Genomic DNA, 18,445 nt, shown 5'->3' with positions numbered 1-18,445 from the left:
GTTCACATGTCTTAGCTGCAATTCCTCCAGTCCCAAGAAGTTTAAGAATTTGATTTGTGAACATCCAGTCACTAAAAAGTATCAAAGAAGACAGTCATTCTCTTATTCACGTCAGCTAAGTAACTTCTGGTGTACCACAGAACACATGTAATCAACATTTCTGAACACTAAAATACTGTGACAAGAGCAAAATCCCAGAAGGCTTCACCAAGGACTCACTGGTGGATTAGAATGAATTTCAGAAACCAGACTAATCCTTTTCTCTTTCACATACTCTACCAGCTATTTGAAAGTAATGAGCTATGGGCCAGTGCAATACTACAGTAGCATTTAAAGTAATTAAACAAATATTGACAGCAATAAGATTCATTAGTTTAAGATTCTTTAATATATATCCACTTCATCTTTCTACACGTGGTCCTTCCCAGCAGAAATTAATAGCTCAGGAGGATCTTGTAACCAGATGTAAAAATGTAACTGTTTCTTGCTGAGAAGCTCTGCACATCATATCACCTTTTACAGAAACACAAACCTAAATGGAAGAATAATACATCCATGTTCAGAAAATGCTGATTCCTGACGAGCTTCTAGAACTCCCTAATAGATTATGAGAATCCTTGTTGAAGGGATTCCTATGTCTAAAGATTTACTGTCATTTGGCAACAGTAGCTACAAAAGCAAGTAAGATTCTTTGCACATAAAACAGCTGAGACAAAAACTACCCTCAGTTTCCACGATACAATGTTTTTGTAGATTCTTTTCTATGTCATGAAGTTGAAGATGCTTCAAGAAATTCTGTATTCTGGTTCAACCACGCACAAAGTAAGAGATGAGAGGGGGGAGGTATACAATGACAAATTACTTGTCAAACTACATCCTTGCCCATGCCTTATTTTGCTAAGATTTATAAAAACATAGCTTGGCATTTCAGAAAGAAAAATTTCTTTCCCCCTCTCCCCCGCTATGTAAAACATAAGTCTTCCATAAAACAGGCTCTGAGTGAAAATTATGACCACCTGTAAGACTGTGTTTCTCTCTGCTACTGCGGGAACTGCTAACCACAGTGAACTCAGTAACTGTGGATCTAGACTCTGCAGGATGTATCTCAAAAGAGTTAGAAAGACCTGGTGTAATTTGACGAATTGACAAAACTGAATTGACAAAAGAATTTCCCTTCTGGAAAGAAAACAAGTTGCTTCTGAAAAGCCATCCAGGGCACTATCTCAATCTATGCAATTCTAAAGGAACTTCACCAATATGTACAGAATTAAATACCTATTATATTTTCAATAGCTGCCTGAGGGATGCCTGAAGCAGGAAGACAGATAATTACACTAAACAAGAAATCCAGAGTTTTGGTAGTGGCAGAGGAAGAAGATTTTTCTATCAGTCTACTGGTTCTGCTACAGATTGTCAAAGGCCTGGCTACAGATCTTGAGCAGGTTAAAAAAAGTTCAGTTAACCTGCATTTTCTGCCTTAGATTTCAGGCAACTACTTCTGAAATGCCAGAATGTCAGAAGGTATTTTAAAAATAAAAATTAAATTGCACTGTCTCAACTATGTGGTGGCAACATGAAATGACCGTTTCAATTTTTATATGTAAATAACATTTATGCCACCCCTAGGAATCTGCTTTAAAGGTCAAAGCCAACAATCAGAAGTTATTTGCACTAACCAACCAATAAAACACTTGCTGAATTGTATTTCTCTTGGAACCTGTGATGCATACTACAGTGGTATACAGTAATCTTCCTGACTACAACACATTCAGTAACACAGTTCTTAGTAAAAGAAGGGAGAAATTAGTGACACCCAAGTGCTGGAACAAACAATTACATCCATGCCAAAGCACACATGTCTAAGCTGGCTACCAGTGTGACATTCGATTTTAAATTTTTAAGTCACAAATTGAACATACTCTCCTCATAACTCACTTAATGCTTAGAAATCTTCTATAATCTATTTTTAAAGTCTTCCTTTGTGTACTGGATAAGAACTTAATTTAAGGGATTTCTTCATAACCTGGAGGTAGAACTTTAATGTACCCTTAGAAAACCACAGCTGGCAGCAAGAACAACAAGCTAGTTGTCAAAGCAGCTTTCAGAGACAGAGCCTATGCAAAAGGCAAACATCTGAAACAGAGTTCTGATATCCCAGAAAACTACTGTAGCTTAACAAGGCACATCCATCATAGGTACTGTAACAGCTGACTGCAGATATGTTTAGAGCCTGTGGCTAATGGAAAGCATTCCTTACTGGCATTTGAGCCATCAGCTGGATCAACTGAGCCTCAAAAGGCTCATCATTTCCCCTGTTCGGATACGCTGAGACAAGGACTCCTGCCAATACTCCTACTGAATGTCTCTTACTAGTTTTAAATTGACACACTTGATTCAAGCAATTCCACCTAAAGGCAATTGTGGAAAATATTCAAATACTTGGTTCTATAGAGGAATAAAATCAAAAGACTAACAATTCAGGATGTTATCACAAAATGTTAAGCGATATCCCTCTTTTGTGCTACGGAAGAGGGAATTACTTCATCTAAACTATAATGAAACGTAGAAATTGGAAATGAATGTCCATTTAGGTGGCTTTGTGCGAAAATGCAAGAAAAATACAATTTGCTTAATAAACTGCTAGCACATTTGAAACTGTGTTTCATCATAATCCCCATTAAAGACGCTTTTAGGCACAGTTTCACCAATATAGTACCTTTAACACAAATCATTCAAATACTGCAGTGTTCCCTCACCAGAGAAGACATTTTCAAGAAGCATTTGAAATGCAGGATTTCTGACAGAAAAGGCAGAAACTACCACTCATGGAAGCACAAATTTATACAGGTTCTTAAAGGCTGTGATGTTTTAGCATTTAATGTTATATAATGCATATAACACTGGTACTAAAAGAGGAAAAAATCTTTTCCCTCCTCATTAATACAGCTGTGTCAACAGAAACATGCCACATGATGTGTGATCCTTCCCTTGTGTCCTTGTGCTTTACTTTGACACAGATCAGGAGATTAGCTCCTGGCATACCCACCAGGCAATTTAGATATGTCTTCTGTGGCTGTAACACTCCCCACATCAACGCTGTCAGTGTCCAGCTTGAGAAAAGAGGTTTTCTCTTTAAACAAGGACAGGGAACTTGTGCCACAGAGATGACCCACTGTGTAATTCAGTCAGCTCCTGCAGTTCACTTTTGCCAAGAGACCCCTGAGTACCTTTCCACTAAGCCTGCTGGACACGGGAGCTGAAGGGCCTTACCAGCAAAGCTGCATCAACTAAAAGTCCTGAGCACAGATCTACTCACCGGGCACCAAAAAAGGTTGAACAGCAAAGCCCTGGGCTTGGAGGTAGAAATAGTAGCTGAGGTATTGCCACTTAAACCTTTTGATGCTCTCTCTCTAACCACTTCAGGAATCCTTACTCCCCTAAGGATTCTCCAGCACAAAAGACATTTCTTTTTTTGGTCTTTATCCAGCAAATAAAAGACACTTGCCAGGATTTTGGACAAATCAAATGTACGTTTTAATGCATTCATTTTTCTGAAATTCTTTTGCTCTTTAGGATAGAAGTGTTCAATTACTGTGTATATTTTGGGGCTATTCCTTAAAGGAATGGCCAAAGACAGGTAACACTTTTAAAACAGTGAGAGTTAAGCCAAGCACAAAAGTACTATTGTAATAATGAGCAATTTCAATACTATAGTTGTAATGGGAAGTTCCAGGAACATGGTTAAACTAAATTCTGCTTGGCTCAGAGCCATGCAAATACTTCTTTCCATATTCCCATCAATTACAGAAGTACAGTAAGTGTTTTTGTGCTTAAGTGCACTATTACAGGGGACACAAATAAGCCATTTTTCTTCCAGTGTTTGGAGCTAACATTTCTATAATATCATATTACACATTTGGCAGACCTGAAGCATGCTCAGATTTTTACTTGTGTTGCATTAGTAAGCCATGCCATTTGAATCAACTGAAAATGGGTAGTATAACTGCACGTCCTAACCAGACTACACATGTCTACAGTGGTCATAGAGTTGTTTTTACTTCATACTGGTAGAAGTATTTACACTTGGGAAAGCAGCCATCATGAGCAGAGAACAATTATTGTTAAATGTTTGTAGGCAAACAATAGCAGATACATACCATGAAGGAAGTCTTTTAATAAAAAATACAGTTGCCATTTTAAATCCATGCTTTACATTGACAAATCTATACTGAGACTTTACTAGGAAAATTAATAACCTTACTAATAAAGAAAAGCTAACCAGAGGTATGCAAACACTTAACACACTTAGAGTGAAATATATCACCCTCACAAACACTGCCTTCCATCACTGATAAAGTCTATCAAAATGTTAAAGCACTACAGAAGTGCAATGTACTCTCTCACAGCGTATCAGCTGTAGTCTGTGCACATCATGCATGCTTATGTCTCCCCTTGCAGAAGCCCCAAACCACAGCATGAGTGTGTTAGGACAAAAAGGATAAAACCAAAATAAAGCACTTTCTGAAGCTTCCAGGCCCATGTGGAGTGCACAACAAAGACGCATCAGAAGTGCAGGTCAGTGAGTTTTTATAACACTAGTATAAAAAACTAAATGTCCTATGAAATTAATAATTATCATCACACAAAAAATTATTAACAGAAATCACGTTTCCATGCTCAACTCTACGATTCATATGACCATCTTAGAAAAGAAATCAAGGTATTTCACTAAGAGTTAGATATCACATTCATATTCTGTGTGTTCTCAGCAATCCTTTATATACAGAGTGTGTAAAGTATCTGACCATACAAAGATGGCACCTATGCAGATAGGAATGTTGGGGAATACAGTTCCATTCTCTTCAAGGCAAACTGGTAAACTCCAAGAACTGAAACCTTACACATCAGACTGCTACCGGCAGGAGATTTCTGACCCACGTAAGAATGACTGTGAGATAACTATGGCAGTTAGAAATTATTAAATGTGAAATTACTAACATATTGATCCAGGAAGACAGCATGGTTTTGTGGACAGCTTTATGCTTCAGTTAAAATTGATCTCAACTGCAGTATTAAAAACTGTAGAATTATCATATCTGCACATATTACAGTTAGCACAATTAAGAGTTAAAATAGGTTAAGGCTCTCATATATTTCTTTCTGTACTGCAATTCTGTTAGGTTTTATTGGCAATAATTTGCATGGTAGAACTATGCACAGACCCCTATTTTATTATTATCTTTAATGTGGAAAGGCAACTATTACCCCAAACCCCTCCTGCACGCCCAACTGAAGAAAGATTTACTCCATCTAACAAACAGTTATAAAATTTAGCCTTCCTTCACAGCGGCACAAACAGCAAAGGCAAGGCAACAACTCTTTTGAATGTTGAAGAGCAGCAATGCTAAGAGAGTTCATAGGCACTTGAAGTGACCTTTAAAGAAGTCTTTAAAGTCTCCTACTCTGGAAAATTGGTCTCGAGTACTTAAAAATATAACCATTTCCTGGGTGCTGAAAGCACTGATCTAGCTAGGCCACATGAGGTAGTTCTGACTCACTGTTCTCCTTTCCATTACATTCCTAAAATTCAAGCAGTGAAAAAACTCTGATCTCCACTATGACAGCACACAAAGAAAGCGTCTGTACCCTATTTTGACCCCTCCTTCTGAGACAGGAGTAGAACAGTATTTTCAGACAGAAGGACTGCAACACATTAGTGTTTACAAGAGCTGATACGATGGGATCTCAGCAGTATAACATCATAGCCCTCTGGTTGTAGATGACATATGAGAAAGCATATGGACTTACTGACAATTCTTTGATTAACTTTCTTAGTTCCTTGTGTCCATGCTTCTCTGCGATACTTTCTGGATCATCTCCATATTTATTGGTTATTTTGCAAGCCCATGTGGCCTCAGGACAACTGAGTAGAAACATTGCAAGGTTCTTTAATCCAAATCTGGCTGCACAGTGAAGGAGAGTAGGAAATTCTTCCAAATGGCTATCTGTATATGGAAACAAAGTCTTCATGAAGAACAGTTTTGCTTTTATAGAACATCTTTCACAAAAGTCCTCTGGAATATTAGTGCTATGGAATCATAGTTATCAAACTGCCAATACAGAACTAGCATCCAAAGAACAATTTTTCCAATTAACAGTTTTACAATTCATATATCAATAAAAGAGTATTTAACGTAACTGAGAAATCTCATTTTTTTGCTGACAGAGGGATTTGAAAGCCCTTTAGTTCTATTGAGAAATAAGATTTCTTGCAAAGGGAAAAAAATCCCATAGCCAAGACATGCTTTTGCTTAGGTGAAATACTTTTAATTTAAGACATTTGAATGGGACATTTTTATAGGTTTATGGTGCTATGTTTGATATTAAAAACCATTTCTGAAAATTTGCATGAATACCAGAGACTTCCAAAAATTTGCCTATCCCTATGATGAACAATCACAGAACTTAAAAATGAAAGTATTGGATAAGTTTTTCGGATTTATCTGATATAACATGACATCAATTTCCATCACAGACTATTTTTTACCTTGGAGGACTGGGACAGTCAGTTTATCATTTCATCAGTCCTGTATTTTAACTCTATGAGTGACCACAAGTTACATATACCAACAAACAAACAAAATAGAGGTTTCAAACATAAACAATACTTCTCTCTGCCTTTATACTCTACTTTCTAATCACTTGTGGTTTGTTGCATACCAATTTGTCTGTATATCAGCATGCAGTGTATCTCTTCTCCAAGAGTGCATCCAGCCTGCCCCACGCACCACCAGTTTCATGCACACTGAGTGTCTTTATTACCCATTGCATGAAGGAGTGCTTCCTCTAGTTTGTTTTGAACCTGGCTCCTGGCTCATTCAATTGACTGCCCCTAATTCATCTTACTCTCCACCTCTGTCTGCCCTCTCTGCAATTCTAGTGATTTACGCATTCCCAGAATTTTTTCTTGAAGGGCTCCGGTCTAGTTAATTGGGCCTTATAGAGGACCAACTCCGTCACCCACACTGCTCTCTCCTGAACCTTTTCCAGCTTTAATGTAACCATTTTAAGATGACAGGAGAAGAGCTGCACATGATACTCAACTTGCGGGTGAGCCGTGTAATTTATGCATTGGCATAATTATGACCTGTTTTGTTCTCTATTCCTTTTCTAATAATTCCTAGTATTTCATTAGCTTTTTGATCTGCTGCCTAGCAACAAGTTGATGTTATCATGGAGCTGCGCAGTCTTATTCCTCAGTGCTAATAGCCTGCTCAAACCTTCTCATTTTGTATGACAACACAGGACTGCTTTTTCCACTTGCAGCTCTCTGTTTTTACCTAGAATGAGTATCATCTCACATTTTACTGCATAATTACTAAATCTCTCATTCCTACCCCTCTCTTCCCCCATTAGCCCTCCTCCTTGCTACCCTGAATACCTTCTATCACCAGAAAAAAAAGATTTTTCCCAATTGTCTGTCTCCTGGTTTTGGTCAGTTATTCATCCATACCCAGTCAATTACTGACTTAATCAGGTTTGCTGACTTACAAAAAACTACAAGAAATCTATAAAGCCAGACTTCACATTACAGCAAATGTATTTTATTAAAATTTCTATTAATTAGTCTGGTAGAGATAACACATTAACCTGCTTCTAGTTCTCAATGTCCCCTGAGAAACTGGGTTTTAGCATCATAGTCACACCTTCCAGTACTACAAAACTGAAAAATTCCACACTACTATTAGAAATCCAGCTATTTTATTTTAAAATTTCCTCAGAGCTCTTAACGAATGAGAGTTAGTCCCAGTAATTTCTTTGTGTACAACCTGACCATTTTTGCTACAGCCTCATGATTCCTTCAACTCCAGTCTCTTTCCATACGTCTCAAAACCAGGACTACAGCTTGAGAATCTAGACAGTTTCTTCTAGCTTTCTTGAGTTTTCTTTTATATCCTAGTCATTGGTTGTCCTACAGGCTAGCCAGCACATTATCAGCCCTTAGTGTGCTGGAAGAAAGTCTAGGTAGTAATGTTGCCTTTTGGAATTCTCTTAGCTGCCAGTCTTTAACAAAAACTTTCTCATTTTTACATTCTTCTGCATACTAAACTTTGGCTCAGCAGTGGTGAATCTGTGTACCTCCCTCCTCACTCCCTTATTGCTCCTGCAGAATGGTAATACAGCAGAGAGTGAAACCTCAATCCATCATTAGATATAAGGATTCAAGGAACAAGAGGAGTTCTTGGAATAGTCATAGCTAAGTACTGACTGACCAAAAAAATAGTTAGGACAACTCTTGACTGTATTTTGGACAAAGAATATTCCACCAGTATCACTCCAATATTATTTTGCCACAAGGAATTTGAGCGGACTACATTTTAGTCAAAAGCCCCATTAACAACCCTAACTTTATCTTTAAACAAATTGAGTGTTGCCTGACTTAGTTCCACCAGGCAAAGAAAAATCTAACCAAGAAACTGTAAATACACAACACCTGCGTAAATCAAGTCACTTGTTTCAGAAGCCTTGGCAGGCTGAGCTTCCATCAACAAGGTTATGTATTGTAGCTTATATTCCTTTGTATTTGCAGTGTGCTTTAAAATCCTTTGAGCTACAACAGGCAATCTTAAAACTGTATATAATCTCAGTTTTTTGAGAGAAGTAGGTGCCACACAATTTCTTTGCTCCATATTGTTTATAAACTAGGATTAATTCTGAAATCTGAAGAACTATAAATTTTACCCCAGAGTATAGGCATTTGACTTCTTATTTTTATCTATACTTTTCCAGCTGCAGGGAAACACTAACCCCCCCATCACAGACTGAGGCAAATATATAGCAAACTAAGCGGCTGTCACATGAGCAGTAAAAATGTATGCAAGTAATTCTAAGGCTGGAGTAACTTATATGAACCCTAATCAATAGTTTTCACCCTGCTAGCAGACATGAGAAGGTTAAATACAGTCATTAAAAAGAGGTTTGACAAAGTATTAATAACATGTTCCAAAAGAATTTCCACTCATACTAATGAAACCTAAAATAATTGGTTACAAATCTGAAAGGGGAAACAAGACTATATTACCAATAGACTGGATGCTATGATTTCTTCAACACAAAGAAAAGAAGAGTAGGTGGCATTCATAAGCCTGCTCTGGGCTTATATGTGCATTTTTAAAGTAACACAAAACAGAGGTATTCCAAAATCCCTTGGGCTCCTTTGCACTTCAGGTGTTTTTCCTGGTCACCACTCAACTCCTTCCTAGCTGGGTTTGATATTCAACCAGGACTCCTACACTTACATTCTTTGAACATTACAGAGACTACATCATTAGGAAACTAAATACCTCTGCCAGCCATAGAGGATGTAAAAATCAATAAATCAATTTCATAAACTAAACTTTTTTTTATATTGCTCCCTGTAGTAAGTAGAAAAAAAAGGCCGTTGTTAGGTAGGAATACTTTAAAAGCCATACAGCAGTGCCCAAAACTGTACACAATATTCAAGGTGAGGCTGTACCAGTGCAGAGCAGAGCAGGACAATCCCCTCCCTCGACTGGCTGGTGATGCTTTGCCTGATGTCCCCAGGACACGGTTGGCCCTCCTGGCTGCCAGGGCACTACTGACTCATATTCAACTTGCCATCAAGCAGCTGCTTTCCAGCCCCAGTCTGTATGAACATCCAGGGTTGCCCCATCCCAGATGCAGAATCTGGCACTGTCCCTTGTAGAACATCACATGGTTGGCAATCGCCCAGTTCTCTAATTTGTCGAGGTCTCTCTGCAGGGCCTCCCTGCCTTTGAGGGAGTCAACAGCTCCTCCCAGTTTTGTGTCATCTGCAAACTTGTTCAGTATCCCTTTCAGTCCTGTGTCTAAGTCATTTATGAAGCTGTTGAAGAGCACAGGGCCTAAGATGGAGCCCTGTGGAACCCCACTAGTGACAGGTCACCAGTCTGATGTTACCCCATTCACTGTTAGCCTCTGTGCTCGACCCCCGAGCCAACTGCTCACCCACCACAAGATGTGTTTATCCAGCTGTGTGCTGAACATTTTGTTCAGAAGGATCCTGTGAGAGACAGTATCAAAACCTTTACTGAAATTCAAAAAGATTACATCAACTGGCTTCCCTTGATCAGCTAGGTGAGTTACCTTGTCATAGAAGGAAATGAGGTTTGATAAGCAGGACTTTCCTCTCACGAAGCCTTGCTGGCTGTGACCAATAACTGCATTGTCTTTCAAGTGTTTTTCAATACCTCCCAGAATAATCTCCTCCATAACTGTAGCAGGCACTGAAGTGAGACTGACAGGCCTGTAGTTTCCAGGCTCCTCCTTCTTGACCTTGCAAACTGGGACAATGTTCACCAGCTTCCAGTCAGCTGGGACCTCTCTGGATTCCCAAGACTGCTCAAAAATCATCAACAGAGGTTATCCAATGGCATCAGCCAGCTCTTCATCCCAGGATTCTGGGATGAATCCCATTAGGACCCACAGATGGAGCAGCAAGCTCAGGGTCAAGTAGGAGTTGATCATTCTTGCAGTCATGGTCCTCCAGCTCAGGGCACTGAGACCCCCTTGGTCTATCATCCGTGTTGAAGACGGAGGCAAAGAAAGCATTAAACACCTCGGCTTTATCTCAGTCTTTATCTTATCCCTGTTTGTGAGGTGACCGTCCTCATCTTGGAACCAGCCAATGATATTTCTGCCTATTGCCATTAATGTATTTGAAAAAACTTGTCCCCCACATTTCTGGTCAGCTTCAACTCCAACTGAGCTTTGGCCACATGAATTTTCTCCCTACAGGGGCAAGCAGCATCTCTGAATTCTTCCCATGTCACTTGACCTTGCTTCCACTGGAGAATGTTAATAAAGAAAAGCTGTGGCTGTTTGGCACCTACACTAAGAACTAGTTAGCTGGTCATCACAAGCAGGAAGGAAATGGTAAAGTCTCAAGTGGTATATTTTTAAGTGCTTTAAGATGGCTTCTTCAACTTTCAATTAACATTAAGATCCGTGCTTGTTTTTAATTAAGTTTTATTTGACTTGCACAAGGTTAAGAGGGAACTGATGCTCTCTAAGTTTCGTCCTGTCACAATCCCTTCTCTACCCTTCTCTGCAGAGAATTCTGGAAAACCTCAGCTATAAAGCAGAGCATAAAATCTAATATTACTGTATTGTAGCACTGTCTTAGCCTGTGGGAATTTTCATAAAATTGTAATAAGCAAACAGAGCAGCCTGCAGTGATCTTTCTGTAGATCTTGTAAGACATACTTCCTTTATTTCCAAAATTATTGCAACAGGACATGATTTTTTTAGCAATTTAAATAGGCACTTAAGGTGACTTCTACAGTGCCAATCCCTTTCCTCCCCTCCATTATTTTGCTAGCAGCTGAAAATCCAGTCAGTTAGTTCTTCTTTTGGGATAGATGTTTCAGCTTGAAAGAAAGAATTACAGAAATCAGGATAAGATTTTCTACGTTGCTAGCAGTGTTAGAAGAGAAAACACAGCATTTTCTACAAAGCGAATTCAGACCCTTAATGTTTATAACCCTTGATGTTTAAGTTTAATCAGAGAAGCAATAATATATAATTTTTAAAGAAATGAAAATTAATTAATAGTGGAAAAACCCCCAGTTTTTTCTCAAGTAGATTGCCATTTCTTGGACAGGAATTAATGCAGTAGGAATTCTCAAATCTGAGGATTCATGAGCAGAATAAGAGCTTCCCATGAAAAACAGCAATATTTATCAAGAAATACGTTGAAATATAAGTTTGGTTTGTTAGTATGCTTTTACTGGATTGTATTAGTAGAATACAAAGCAATAATATATATACAACGTATCCTGAAATCAATTTGGTACAGACTGTACAATATTCCAGACAGTACCTCCAGCTTTAGTCACATTTTTGCATCTTTGCCATCTATCTTGACTTTGTCATCCTAGACACTGACTGCTCACAAGTACTGCATCATCATGCGAAAAAAAATGTTGAACAGCCACTCTGGGGATGGGAGTGGCTCTTGAAAAATTATGTAAGGAAACATGCATCTCATGATGTCAACACAGGCAAGCATCACATTGCATTTTATTCTTTCATTATATCACCAGTATTTTACAGTTAGTTCTACACTGCCAAGTTTTTAATCTCACTTTGTGAGAAGTCAAGCCACACAATTAATTAGTTCCCCAATAAAAATAACATAAGTTCTTCATTATTGGTTCACTTTGAGCTCATATTGAACTTTCAAGCACAGCAATTTATGAACAGTACCCTGATGTGCTAACTATAAAGTTAAAATATAGCATCAATGTAGAACCACACAGAAAAAGGTTTCTCTTATCTATGCCTCATGCTGCAAGTTTGACCTTCTTTAGTTCCCTACTGGACATGTTAAGTGCCTGTTTGGGATGCTGTTATAGGGAGTCAAAGATGCAGATTTATATACTTTTCAGGCAGAAGAGGGATCAGAACACAGACCTCCCACATTCTGAGTGTTGCCAGCTCTGCAACCACATCTTTCTTTAATGAAGAATCTAGGCATCTAACTTACTACCTTCTTTTTGTGCATATATTAAACCAGTTCATTTTAAGAAGGTCACTACTTGGCTCAAGCTCATAAGCAGTCAACTTGCTCTTGAACTGTACCGGCCTTTTGGGGGAGGATAGCAGATTGGTAAGTATTCTCAATGTTCAAAAGCATGCCCAGATCTAACTGGTTGCTAGAGAAGCAGAAAATCTTTTGTTCATCAGAACTAACATTTCACATTGGGAATGACTCTTGAATGTGTCCTGTACACCCCCATCCTGCAATCTTACAAAGGAAAATGTCAAGGACAGGTGCCTCAATTATTTGCTTCCACTAACTTTGACATTTAAGCTCATTTTTTTGATTACAAGTAGAATCAATTATTTCTAGTACAGAGGGGTGAATTGCATCAACAAAGAAACTGCTGAAAAGGAAAGAAAGCATGATAGCAATCACAGTAAAGCTACCTCTAAAACTTGTTGTATTTGGTTATGAGAAGTGTTATGTTGTACTTGACTGTAGAGAGCTTATTTTCTTGTAAAACCACAATCCAGCTACACAAAATAGGAGCCAAGCAACAGCTCAAACACATCCTTCTCAAGTATTGTGGAAGGGAAACACATTTTCTTGAGCATTGTTTTTCCCCAGAAGTTTCTTAGGAAAGCTGAGGTCTAACACACATTTGAAATAACCTCATAATGATGCTTTCAAAACACAAGCTAAATAATCACACTCTTGGTTTATTGCAAACCAATTTGGATCCTTAATAAGTGGTCAGTGAATTCAACCAGGGCCCTCAACAGTAGCTTCTGTTGATACATGACTGAATTTTGCATATAGTGTATTTACTGTATAAAGAAACCCTATTTAACTCACTGGGATGCCTTTTTTAAAAAATTAAGAAAAATAAAATTATATTTTTGCCACAAATAATGGAAATCATTAAGTGCATGGGTACTAAAACTGAATGGAGAAGTTCAGTGCTAAGTTCAAAAGCCATCTGTTCTCTTCAGATAGAGAAATCTTTCAGATTGTCTCCAAACTTGGAAAAGAGAAGTCTAGATTGCATTGCAAAAGAGCAATTAGTAAAAAACATATAACGTACAGGCATTTCCACACTACTTTGTTTTCTCCACTAGTATAAATGTGCTCAGCTGTAAAGCTGTCAACTTGCACTTGATCCAACGCTGATCAAAAATCCAGACAAGCATAGTACTGAGTCATGAAGTAATGATTTACAGAATTCTTTTTCCCAATAAACACACTGTGTTTAGTGGATTCCTCCATTTCACTAGTGACTTTACATACTTAAAGATTGTCTTATTAATATTTTTATGTACTAACCATAGCATCAGTAACAAAAATCAATGCCTAGAAAAAGTGACTCACCAGCTTGTTGGCGATGCTCTTCTCCACTTTGGAATGGGCTGAATTCATAAGTAGATACTTTGCTTTTCAATAACAAAGTCAGAACATTGTCCACCTTCTCTACAGAAGAAAACTTCAATGTCTACTTAAAAGAAAAAAAAAATTAGTGCATTTGTTGCATATGTATTTTCAACTTTATCCTCCAAGTGCTGGTGAATTAAATTACTCAAAACAGTACTCACTCTTAGTAAGAGCAGCATAGTTTTTGAAAACTATACAAGGGATATTCTAATATAGAAGAATCATGACAACATGATTCAACTGCAGAAAAACATTTATAATAACATAAGTTCAGCCATCACTTAAAAACTTCTGGATGAGGTACAAGGATTTATGTTTTACTACAGCAGTAATTCAGGATGAGTTCATAGTAACTCTGTTACCCAAAACCTTTACATTAAGATTGTGGACTTGTCTAGGTAGGAAACAGCTTCAGTTCCATCAGCCAAGGCTTAACATTGCTGACAGAATAAGAAACTGATATCAACCAGATAGATTAGTTTACTAATAAACACATAGTCTTTAGACAAGGGAAATTCTCACTTACTGCCATGAGATCTTTTTTGGATTATCTCCTCCTGGACAGAAGGCCAAGATCTATTCCTAATGACTTTCAAGGTAGCCATAATTAAGTATTTCTTTGCTTGGCATGACAAGAAAAGCACAACTACAGTGATCTGAACAGTAAGGACATTTTACACATAGTACTACAGTGCTAGTCCAGTCTGTGCTGCACCAGGCACCAAAAGTTGCTCAGCCACAGCAGACAGGCACGTGAGGGGAGTTGGTTTACTCTGCTCAGATGTGAGCAGCCCTGCATTAAAGTTTGCCTTCCCACAGTTGAACTGTTTCTGGTCAAGACAATTTGGGGATCACTAAAAGGGAACATCTGCAGACATGCTTAGCATATGAACTTAAAAAGAAACTCTGTGACTGACATGCTGAGGAGAAAAAGGACAGAGGGGTCTCCTGATGAAACATGAAGTTTAATTCCCAAGGCTGTTAAAAGGGAATGAGAAAGTAAGTATGATGTGACAAGAAAATGTTGAATGCACAGGCAGGATATAATTTTCATCTGATTCCTACTCAGAATTAGAAGTCTGTGCAGGTAGGAAGCTAACAATATGATTGTTTATTTTTCCCATAATTAACCGCGGCCCTTCCAATATTATAATACATAAAACCCATCATATTTCTTTTCATAATTTTTGTACTATATGTACAGAATGTACTGTCATATTACATTCTCTGTATTTTTTATTCAATAATGATGAATACATAAATTAATCTTCAATAACCAAAGCAATAAACATTAAAAAAAGTCTCTGCCTAGGAAAAAAAGATCTTTAAAACTCATTCTAGAATAAAAATTCAACCTGAGTACCAGAAAGCATGTGCAGAACCTCCCAAATATCTATAAACCCTCCAAACTATTAACATGAAAAACAACATTATATTTACAAATTATTAAGAAGAATGAGGAAGTTAAGAAACCATTCTATTCTCTCTTGTTCCAAGTAGGTCTTCTTAGATATGATATCTTCATTGGTACTACCTTCATAAAGTTCAATCTAGAGTAGGACAAAACCAAGTAACAACACAGGAACTACCTCAGATGAGTGTGTATGAAGATATTGCATCATAAAGAAAGAGGCTCAAAACCACTGGTATTCACTGAAGCAACTATACAGCAGAAATTCCAATATATAGAGAATAAGAATTTAGGTGGGCTTCTAGACAAACTAAACCCAAAGCAATATTTTTACATCTCCATTTAAAATGGCAGGGACATCCCTTACACATTTTGCTACCTATCTAACTTTCTCTGTTTAAAAAAAAAAAAGAACAAACAAAACAATGAAAAAAACACCACAAGAACATCTGCATCCAGAGGAGCATTTTCAGACAGAGTCCATTTCAGACTTGCCTTGTATATCAAAGCCAAATAAATATCCCATAGTCTCTTTTCAGCAAGCACTGAGTAATCTTGCCTAGACAGCTCTTCTGCTTTTTAATATGAGCTGAGGCAAGAACCCTTCCTTATTCCTTTTATTCAGTCAGAAATCTAGGGGAGGAGTACCTTAAGAATGCATAGCTCTTACTTCACTCTGAGACAATCAAATTTACATGGAATAAAATAATGTTGTACAACCTGAGATGGAACAAGTTCTTGAACTGAGAAGTACACACAACTTCAGGAACTTGCAGTAAAATTTTTAAGGCCACACACACAGTTGCATAGTTAACCACATCAGGCTAGCTTGGCTTTTACAAGCTGTTGAGACAGACATTAGGCTGCGTGATCTCCCAAACTAAATAGATTAAATTAGAGCTAAATTTCTCATACCTTAACAGGCCTTCCAGGCTATCCATTTCTATGATTTCCAAGTTAAGCACCATACACTTCTTATAGAGTTACCAGTGCAATTTTCTTCAAGTTTTCCACCTCAATTTTTTTTTTCTCTTACTCCAGGGATCTAAAATCTGAAGACTCAAGCACTGATTTAACAAGCTACATTGCTAACTAAACCATAACAAGTAGCTCTTTTCTGCTACTCTACAAAAAGACACAAAATGAAAATCTAGATTAATTATTAAAAAAACCCCAACCAAACAAAAACCAAAAAACCCCCTCCACAACAAACGAATAAATCTATGTTAACGTCTTTTATATCACATACCGGAGGGCCCATTTCAGTACTTGTGTGAAGCTAATAGTAGAAACAACAGTGAAACAGAACTAGCAATAGGACCACTGTGCACTACCCAGCTCCATACCAACATAAAGGTCACTTCCCCAGGAAGGAATTCAGTTTAGAGCCTTTTACTTTACTGCCCATTCCTGCTCCAGATATCTCACAGACTCAAACTATGCTGCACTTACATATTTTAATATACCCTACATGGCTTTCTATAGGACTGTCAAATCTTCCCCAGAAATCTCACCAAAACTACAAACCTAAAGTTCATGTTGAAAGTTCACCAAAGCCAACAGAAGTAGAATGGTATTTAAAATTAAGCCCTGCAAGGGAACACTGACCCAGTCAGGAGTTTGAGGAAGCCCATATTTTATCTGAATAAAGACCTACAATGTGACAGAAAAGAAGTAAAAGTGCTACTTCCCCCAGTGTCCTTGCAGCCACACAGAATTAAGCTAGTGAGTTTGTAAGCAATGCTTCCCATGGTCTCTGCAGCACAGTCAGCTGTTCTCTGCTTCACTCTTGGAGGTCTGGAAGCTTGGTCCTTCTGCAAACACCACTACTTGCTCCAGAGCTCGTCCCCAACAACTTAACTCAGTAGTACCTCCCCAGGCACCATCTCCCTTCCCTCACTCCTTTTCAGAGCAACAGGACACAGCTGTGAACCGAGAAGCCCCAAGTGCTGATCATCACACCTGGGCTTCCAAAAACATCCTTCAAAAAGGAGACCAAGAACACGTTTTGCTACTTTTGTGAATAAGACTATCTGCTTTCTTTAGTAACTGCTCACCAAGTCCTGAAAATCTGTGCCACTGAAATGCAGCATACACAGTCACTAAATTAATGTATTCCACACTGGCTTTAGCAGTACTAACAAGGTTACATTTACATAAAGATGAACTTCTCCAGTAGTTCTTACATATCAGACACTACTTTATATGCACTTCCATATCTAGATTACTTCTGCCAAAGAGAATGGGCTAGGTTTAAAAATCACTCGGGCATTTCTGACAATTTTAGGCAGTGATAGAATATGGAGAGCTTTCATACCTAGAGGAAAAGAAAGAAACATTTTAAAATAACAGCTGCTGACGTGGCTGAGAAGATTGAAATATTAAATACAGTTTTAAAGGAAGTATCTCTGGGGATCAGGTGAAGGCGCATACATAATATCACCACATAAGTCATACAGGTTTTTACAAGTTTAAAGGCTGCAGTTTATTTTCATTCTTCTTTTCCGATATGCACCGTAACTGGAATCCTGTTTGATGACTATGATAAAAACATCATCTATGATACCAAGTATCTCATAATCATAGCAGTATTATTCAACCAAAGTTTGTCACAAAGACTTCCTTAATCTCTCCAGATATTCTAAGTCACTCAAACTAACATGAATGTAACAATTTCAGTAATAAGGATATTACCTTGTTTCAATTTTTTTTTTTAACCTAATAAATTTGTACCAGTAAACTCCAACACTAAATAACTGAACCAATAACTCCATTTGGTTGAAAATCAGATAGAAAAAACAATGCAGCATGTAAATCCAGCATGCTGAAATAAGAAGCTGATGAGAAGTAAAAAATGAAATATGAAGTTTAATTATGAGTTTTAAGAACCTTAAAATCAGTCTGTACATTGGGTTACTGTGAGAACATAAACTCCCTAAGAGTTTCTTTAATGTAGAATTATATAAAAAGGAGAGAACCAAAAATCATGGCCCTTAGCCAACCTGCACCCTCCTATATTCTTATAGCAAGGTCATTTAGCATTATGATTCAGTTATTATGAT

The 18,445-nt window shown here is 37.8% G+C and overlaps 1 protein-coding gene across 2 annotated transcripts in view; it reads right to left on the bottom strand.

The window, feature by feature from the left end:
* Positions 1-18,445, bottom strand: part of BANK1 (B cell scaffold protein with ankyrin repeats 1) — a 138,078-nt gene that overhangs the window by 76,910 nt on the left and 42,723 nt on the right. For both annotated transcript variants that reach the window (XR_010430056.1, XM_064652000.1), the window contains exons 6-7: positions 13,913-14,033; positions 5,809-6,005 (exon numbers count right to left, since the gene is read on the bottom strand). Coding sequence is in view for 1 of the 2 variants with exons in the window: in XM_064652000.1 (XP_064508070.1) it covers positions 5,809-6,005; positions 13,913-14,033 (318 nt within the window). In the remaining variant the exon portion in view is untranslated. The remainder of the gene's footprint in view (positions 1-5,808; positions 6,006-13,912; positions 14,034-18,445) is intronic.

The sequence above is a fragment of the Pseudopipra pipra genome, chromosome 4 (assembly GCF_036250125.1).
Source record: "Pseudopipra pipra isolate bDixPip1 chromosome 4, bDixPip1.hap1, whole genome shotgun sequence".
Lineage (NCBI taxonomy): Eukaryota > Metazoa > Chordata > Aves > Passeriformes > Pipridae > Pseudopipra > Pseudopipra pipra.
This window is presented reverse-complemented; position numbering and strand designations above follow the sequence as displayed.